At 41.9% G+C, this 8,549-nt stretch overlaps 1 protein-coding gene across 1 annotated transcript in view; it reads left to right on the forward strand.

Annotated features, from left to right (window-relative positions):
- LOC104165438 (ubiquitin-conjugating enzyme E2 E2-like) overlaps window positions 1-4,323 on the forward strand; it is a 43,654-nt gene extending 39,331 nt beyond the window's left edge. The window contains exon 4 of the mRNA XM_009705078.1: window positions 3,555-4,323. Within this exon, the coding sequence (XP_009703380.1) occupies window positions 3,555-3,652 (98 nt within the window). The 3' untranslated portion in view covers window positions 3,653-4,323. The remainder of the gene's footprint in view (window positions 1-3,554) is intronic.
- The last annotated feature ends 4,226 nt before the right edge of the window (window positions 4,324-8,549 follow it).

Raw genomic sequence — 8,549 nt, forward strand, 5'->3', positions numbered from 1 at the left:
AGTTGTTTTATAAATACATATTTGGCCCTACTAATGGAGATTGCACAATACTCCTTCAACAGGGCAGCCCAGCTGAGAACCAGGTGGTGCTCAGCCATGTGGTACTTCATTTAGGGGGTAAATAGGAACCATTGTTTCTTCCTTGTACTTGGTATTTTGTAGGACTTGGACACCATAACCAAGGCTCGTGCATGTTGGGAATTAAATCTTTTAATCGTTTTAATTAACAGTTTATCTTGTGATCTCCATTTGATGGGCCGTCCCCGTGAACTGTATAGCTGTGGTGACTCATGACTGATTAAGCGCTGGGAGATCTGTCTCCTTGGGCCTGCCGGCCAGCTCCCTCTTCCACCATGGACAATATGGATTGGGTTTGAAGCTGCCCACGCAGGTGTCTAAAGAGACGGTTGGTGTTTCTGGAGTTCACACGCCGTCCTCATGTCCTCTGGCACAAATGAAGTGTGCGGTGTCGAATTGGCCAGAGTGCCACTGGTTGGGTGGCTCTGTTCTGAAGTTAAAATTTCCCTCACCAGCTGTCCTGACTTCCCAAACAAAGCAGTTTTGCCTCCTGGTGGTTTTATGGCTTCACAGGAACTGCTAAAATAAACCAACTCTTCAAACACCTGTTGAACAGTCCTTTTTAAAGTCCTCATAAATGACTGTATATAATGAGAACATACCTCCAGACCCTCTGACAGGGATGTGAAATAGCTAGGCCTCTCTGGCAATAACTATTTTTCTATTCCTTCAGTTCAGGGGTCTCAAATGAGCAAGTGGCTTTACCAAACTGTGGGTTTGTTCTTTTATTCAGTATAGTTATAACCAACAAAATGTATAGCCAAATGGCAAAGAACAATGTTATTACCGTTATTACTGAGAGCACCTTTTAGTAGCGTCCCCCCAGCAGCTAGCTACAGCAGGCGAAGACCTCTCTTGGCTTCAGCAGCCCGGCTTCACGCCGGCAGACACCGATGGAGAGAGGCACTGACTTGAGGGAAGCACCCGAGATGACAGTTGATTCACAGGTCGCTCTCTCGGTGGGAATTTACACACCTACAACAAAAGCTATGTAGGCCTCAGACATCTTGCAGGCCGTCACCTCCGCTCTTTCCCCAGCTGCCAAACAAACCACTGCAAAGACAAAGGCTTGAACATATGGATAAATAAACAGCCCGGTTCCCTATATTACTGGGCTTCAACAGATTTCCACACGTTCTCATCAAGAACTCCTCTCATAGATTCTCCCGCCTCAAAAGAAACTGGACACCTTCCTGTGCCGGGAGGAGGTGAGAGGAAGAGCCTGTACCTTCCAAATCGTTCCAAAGATGTATGTTGTTGAAATATTTCCTTGCTCCCAAAAGGAGATATAGATGGAAACCCATGCTAGGAAACCAAACATTGCAATCTGTCATCCAGGATTGGGGATGATGATATGATCCTCAGTACAGCTCTCATTCATCCCACACATAAAAGACTTTCAGATTTGAACTAGGTAAACCTTTACTACAGCACATCACTTTTCACTGACTCACATAAGATTTTAGAAAGGTCTTAGTGACAGCACTTTAAATACACACTAAACATCATTAAGCACTTGCCGTGTTCCAGATGATAATGCCATGATATTCTTGCAGCCCATCACAGCCAGATGCCTCAGAGGGCAAAACCCACGTTCACCAACAGCGTGAAAACCGGCACATGCATCGAATTTTACTCCAAGGATTTCTTTCAAGTTCAAACCTTAGTCTCCATTTCTCCATGGGTTTGTGAAAGTATTTCTTCGCACAGTGGTGTCACGTCCGAGAAGGGTGTGCGACTTCGCTACAGTGCTATCAGGCTCATCCCCAAACTACCATTACACTATGACAAGATTTCCCTGTGGCTACTCCCTAAATTTTTTTGCCAAGAGAAATGTTGCCCTTTCCCATTGCCCAGGTTCCCCATTTACCCTGCAGTGCTTCTCAAACCTCATTCCAGCCGTGAACAACTTTGTGCTTCTTAAATACCCACAGACTGTTAGCCTCCTATTTGCACAGACCAAAATCCTTCTGGTAATCCCTTATATAGTTCTCGTCCTTGGCTCAGGAGTTAAAGGTAATATACTTTCTAGTCTAAAACTTTTAAAATGGATCTTAGATCAGATATGCTTCTTTGACACTCATGCATGTAAAAATAGCAACGTCCAGGCCTTGGTGGCCTCCTCTGGGTATATTAAGATACTAAAGGTAAGCATATGCAGTAAGTGTTTGCAGGACAGAGACTACGGGGACTTAGTAGACCACAGTCACAGTGATAACTTGCCTTACTAATTTAGAAGGTGCAAACTTAAGATTCAAATCACGGGCTCTTCCTGAAAGTACAGGGCGTACATTCAAAGCAAAAGATTTTTTCATTAGATATTACTCACTAATATTCAGTAATGTTGGCAGTAAGCCAATCAGTTGATTTTTGGCTAAACCAACATATTTCTCCTATCATAAACTCTTAACATCAACAAACAAACAAACAAGTCTAGATTGACTCTGCCTTGCAGAAGGCTTTGACATCTACTCCCAGGAATTTCAGTGGTCAGTAATGCAAACGCCACACTCAGATTATGACTGTACTGGGGAAGCCAAGATTCATGTTGTTCAATGGCACCGTCTTCAGTCAGCTACAAAGCTGATTATTAACTAGCTTTTAGAAGAAATCATGTTCATCTGTCCTAAGTCATGGTATCATTGCTTCTGAACTTGCGTGGTACAATCTCAGGAAATTTACTGTTGCAGAAATATCAGGAGTATGGGTTCCCTCAAAAAAAGGAAAATCTCTATACATTTTGTCTGCTTTAAATTGAGAAGAGAAAAATGTTGTCTGAAAGAGAAGAATGTTGATTGCATACGGTCACTTCTGGGAAAGTCCTGCCTTGCTTTGTTTTTCTTAGAGGGCTGATGAATGATTTTGATTAATTATTTGTGAAGTATTTTGTAGATCCAGACCAAATCTCGCAGCGTTCTGGCCATGGGAATGCTCAGAAAGATCCCATAAATGAAATATCAATTCCCAAAGCTTGGAATTAACTTTTGTTGCTTTGAAAACAGTACTTACTGCCCTAATTCTTTATCTTTCTTTATGCTGTAAAACTAAAAGTATTTTTTAAAAAAAAAAAAACCAAAACATTGAACCTGATAACAAAATTAGAGCCCATCCTCCTCTTAGGTGATATTTGTGGGAGTCTAATGCCATAAATAAATGACATAGTATGTTTATTCTTATCACCTGAAAGCGACTTTTAGCTCAAAATAAAATTATTGGAACATCTGTTTGTGAGGCAGAATTTTAGAAAATTATTTTAGTTATATGTATACCAGAAACGTTTACCAGCCAACTCCTCCCCATCTTCTTCTTCTTTCTTTCTTCCTGTATGCATGTGTGCTTTCAAAATGCGACTAGTAGATGTAGGCACCTTGTTCCTACAGTTAAACCTAAGAGAAGTGAATGAACGTGGATCTAAGAATAGCTTTTTCATCCTTGCAAGGCTGTCGAGTATTTCACGGTTTGTGTTTCCTTTTCAGCTGACCCCCTGGTTGGAAGTATTGCCACTCAGTATATGACTAACAGAGCAGAGCACGACAGAATGGCCAGACAGTGGACCAAGCGATATGCCACATAGGAACCTACTCTAGGATTTGCTGGACCTGTGCAAGCACATTCACTAAGTGCATCAATAGCCCTTCCCGTCATTCTTATTTTTTATTACATTTTGAACCATTTTGTGACAAAAGGTTGTCCTTACTTTCTTTTTGGTTTTATTTTTATTTTTATTTGTTCTGGGTTTTTTTGTTCTGTTAACTTGAAAGTTGTTTCCCTCAAATGTAGACAGGGAATTTTGGTTATCAGTGCAAAGAATGTTGGATCTGTAATAGTATAGAGCTTTGTCACAAAGCTTTGTATTAATGTGGGTTTTGGTTTTTTTTCTTTCATGTGGTTTTTGGGAAAACAAACAAATTCAGAATTATATCTCGTTTCTACTTAAATGTAGTGTTTAGGGTTATTTTTTTGTACTGAAGTCTTTAATGGTGGGTGCATGCTACTGGGAACAAGTTTTGTATAAAAGCTTAAAATCAAGAATCACTGTGCATTACTAAGACTGTGTTTATCACTAGCCTTCTGTTTCCCACACAAAAGGCTATTGCGTTGAACAAATTAATATGTATTTTGATTTACTTAAAAAAAAAAAAAGTGCTTGTAAATTTCTTAGGGACCTGCCACTTTTGACTGTGGATCAGTTGATGTACACTTGTATTATTAAAGCACTCAATAAAACACTGTGGCTGATAAATGGCACTTCTTGCAAGACGGTGCTTTTGCGTTTGTGCAGTATAGGCTGCATAGTCCTCACATAATACAACTGCAGGTTAAGCAAGTATTTTTAGACCTAAACTATTCATTTCTTCTCGACAATACATTTCTTAACTTAGAATTCTTCATTGTGTATATCTTTCATATACAAACATGTTCCAAATGTTAAGGCCTTTCTTTCACATGCCGGTGCTCAGCTCAGCTATTCGGAAGCCTTTTGCCACATCTTTATACTATGGCTTCACTATATCCATCTTGTTACATTTAAAATAGTTGGCTATAAAAATAGCCTTGCAGTGAAAGCAGAATATTGATGATGATTTTTATACAGCAGGCCTCATTTTGCCTTTCTCCAAGCTCTTTAATTGTAAAAGCAACTGTTATTTAAAAAAAATAAATGAAGGTTTTCGATGGGAAAATTGAGCCCGTTGCACCAATCATTCCCAGCACGTTCAATGGCAAGGGTATTTCTATTCAGATTTGACCTTCAGGCTAATTTTAGATATGCAGCCATAGAAGGAAAAGTTCTACTTGGCTAAGGAAATGTGTGGGTGTTGTGATTTAGAAAATATATACTGTGATGCTGATATCTAAATGTTCTTTGTGTTGCAAGGCATATGGAAAATCCCTGTCTCATATAATTAAATGTTACAGATGCTATATACAGTGCTTGCCTGCCCTGTCCCCTCTCTCCTTACCTCTTACATTTAAAGAAGATCTTGTCTTAAAGAAGATACATTACAATAGGGACAGTGTAAACATGCAGGGAGACCCAATCCCATTACACTCCAACCCAATCTAACCATCCTGAAAACTAAAGTAGTCAGGGTGACACCATAGGGCCGCTACGCCGACCACTGCGCTGCTCAGCAGTTCCAGGCTGGTTTGATTTTCTCTCAACCATTTGCTAATAACTGAACAGACAGACAGCTTGAATCTACTGGTGACTTCTCCTCCGCGTGAAGAGAAGCTGAACGTTGAGTTTGTTGTAGGTGGTATGTAACTACCGCTCCAAGAACCACAGGGATCTCAAGGAAATAATCAGTCTCTTTTGATCAAAGCAAGCGGAGAGTCTTCTGGGGTCTGCAGAAACTAACTGTTCACAAGCCTGGCCATACAACATTTTGAGGCCAACAGCTCCTAAATACAGATGTGAAAGAACAATAACAGCTCAAAAATAAAACAAAACCCAAAAACTAAACTTCTCTGAGCCAGCACACCTTCTCAGGACAACAGTTACATGTGCTTCCCTTGGAAGTTGCTTCCACCACACAACTTGACACGAAATACCTCCACATCTGATAGGCACCTTCCTGCTATAAGAATACAACAAAGCGGTAAAAGGATTAAAAAGAACAACTGCATCTTGCCCAGTACAGTAGCTGCATTACTTCTCTTCTTATCCCATCTGCCGAAGAGATTCCTGCCGTAAAAGACCTGTATCCCCTGAGACAGCAATTAATGGGCAATTTCAGATTTCTTATGAATTACTTTAAGTGTCTGCCACTCTGCAGCCATTATTTACACTCAGCTGAGCATAATGCAGTCATTTCCCAGGTACATTTTAAACCTTCTTGCAAAAGAAGTCTTTAATTCCTACTTTTTTTTTTTTCCAAAATATAAAGAAGACATTATAAACAGAAGAGCCTATGATATCTCTAATGAAGACATACGTAAAAGACAGCCGAGATACCTTGGAGGGGGAATCACAGAATTCTTAATAAATATCTGTTCTCAGTTCATCAGCTCTTACTTGCCTTTCTTACCGACCAAAAGCTGCGGAGTTTGAATTTGCAAGTAAGTTGCCCTGTGTGTGAAGCTGAACAGTCGCTTTGTCTTAGATAATATAAAACTACTGCTTTAAGAGCCGCGGGGATCTCGAAGAAATAATCAGAAAGGATCAACCCACGTTGATTAAAGCAGATGCAAAGTCTTCTGGCATCTGCAGGAGCCAAATGTTTGTAAGTCTGGCCATAAAACATTCTCCTCTATTTGCAAATCTGCTCTATTTGCCTCCCAAGTAATTCTTTTTCTTCATCTGCTAAACCTAGGAAATATGAAGTGTTATTTGAAACCTGCTGTTGTTGCTGAGGAGAAATGAGCCATCCCCAACAGAATTCAGTCTGCCAGCAGAGCCCCACCAAACAATAATATATTGGTATATTCTCTTTTTCTCCTCTTTCCTACATCTAGAAAATATTGCACGATATTCTGTCTCATCTTTGCTCTTCAGATCCTCTGCAAATTTAGCTGATTCCTGCTTCCTCTTTTATGACAAATCATCTTTCTAACTTCTTCTAGATGGTCTACGTGTTGCCCTCCTTCTAGTCCACATGCTGCCCTCCTACAGCCGGGTATGAAGAGCATTGAGATGACTCGCACATAGTAAAACATTCAATAGCATACAGTTGTCCTAAAATAGCGTGTAAAGGCCATCACTTCAATGAACCTCGGTATTTTCTCAGAGACACACAAATGCTAAAACTGGGTTTTGTTCATTAGAGGCATCTTACAGCTTTTCTGAATTCAATTGCAATATCAAGTAGACAATATTAATTTGCAGTAACCCAGCCAAATATCACTGTCCCATACCCTTTGAGTGCAACTCAGATGAAGCAGAAACCAGGGAACTCTCCAAACTGTATTCACCCATTCATAAATCGCTGAAGTGGCCTTCACATCCCCCTGGCCAACTGACCCACTGATTGCCCTCTCTAGAAAATTGCAGAACAACATAGCTTAAATTAAGGTACCCAAAACCATCCTGTATTTCCAGAGACAGCATTTCCAGACTACTCCAGGAGTGAGTTTTAGCAGCTCACAACCCTTTTGATTACATGTATTGTGGGTGATTGCAGCCAAACAGTTAAAATCCATTAAAACCAGCTGCTGTGCCATGAATAAGGCAGGAATAATTCCTCTTGAAAGATCTTTCTTCAGGTTTTCATATTGTGAGCTGCAGATGGATACACAGTCACGTCCCATGCCCAGACAATGGGCAGCAGCTCACAGCCCTTCGTCCCTGCTACCCTGTGTGATGATACCATGTCAGTATAAAACACCAGAGGTGTCAGGCCCTATAAACCCCAAAATTGGGCCCCTCTTCAAGGCCCTCTCAACCTTTTAAATTCTGGCCCAACGCTCTGGGTGCGGTGCATGCTCTGAGCTGCTCTCTCAGCTCCCTCTCCCAGGCTGCCTTATCTCTGGCATTAATCCCTCTGACTTATTCCTCCTTCTCATTCACCCTTTCCTTCTCTCTGCCTGCTTTCTTCTGCTTGACTGATTCATTACTCACAGCTAGGAGGCCACCCAAGACACTGATCCCAATTCAGTTCGCTCTTCCTGAAGTTGCCTGAGCATCGTAATCTCTTTATCCCCTGAAATACATGCCCAGAATGTGCCCCCAGGCCCCTTTCTGCTCCCCCTTGCCTGAGGCAGTGCCTACTGCAGCAGGAAAAGCGGAGGCGGCTCCACTGGAATATGAAGATGCTGGGCGATGGCTCAAACAGAGCAGCGACTCCCAATTACTCCAACCCCAGCTTTATCCTGGAGTCCCTTCTCTCCTTCCCAGTTCTCGGAAACTTCTCTTGTCTCTGAAGTTGGACATCTTGCCCCAGGCCCAATGCATTTGACAGCATTTTGAGTTGAGCAGACTAAAACAAGGACTCGGGATAAAAATTCTGGCACCTCCAAAGTCCAACTGTCCGGCTTTGGCAGCCATGATTCCTGCAGAGCCAGCTCTGCCTGCTGGTTTTCCATCTTCAGTTGCTCTTTCTTCTCTTCTCCTTTTCTTTCTCCTCCTCTCCTTGCCTCCATGACATCAATACTAAATCTTGAAGCTTCCTTCTCCCCACTTCCCTCACCTCAGTCATGGCTCTGTTCTCTCCCCCATGCTAACAAGACCATGTCACCTAACACCGGGCCTCCCAGAGCTGCTTGAAATCCCCTGATTTTTAGGTCTTAGAAGCAAAAAAGAGCTTTGTATGAATTCAGTACTTCCTCATTGTGCCACGCCTGGCACTGGCTGTAAACTAAATCACTTCTCCCACACACGTCATTGGCAGTAATGAGATCTGGGCTGGCCTGCCTCCTTAGCATGACATCCATATGCAAATGCATTTCCTCCGCTCAAACGATCTCTAGAGCCCTTGCATGGCTGGTTGGGACGCCTCCAGTACCCTCTCTGGGATCACAACTGGAATATATTT

The sequence above is a fragment of the Cariama cristata genome, unplaced genomic scaffold, assembly GCF_000690535.1.
Source record: "Cariama cristata isolate BGI_N322 unplaced genomic scaffold, ASM69053v1 scaffold358, whole genome shotgun sequence".
Lineage (NCBI taxonomy): Eukaryota > Metazoa > Chordata > Aves > Cariamiformes > Cariamidae > Cariama > Cariama cristata.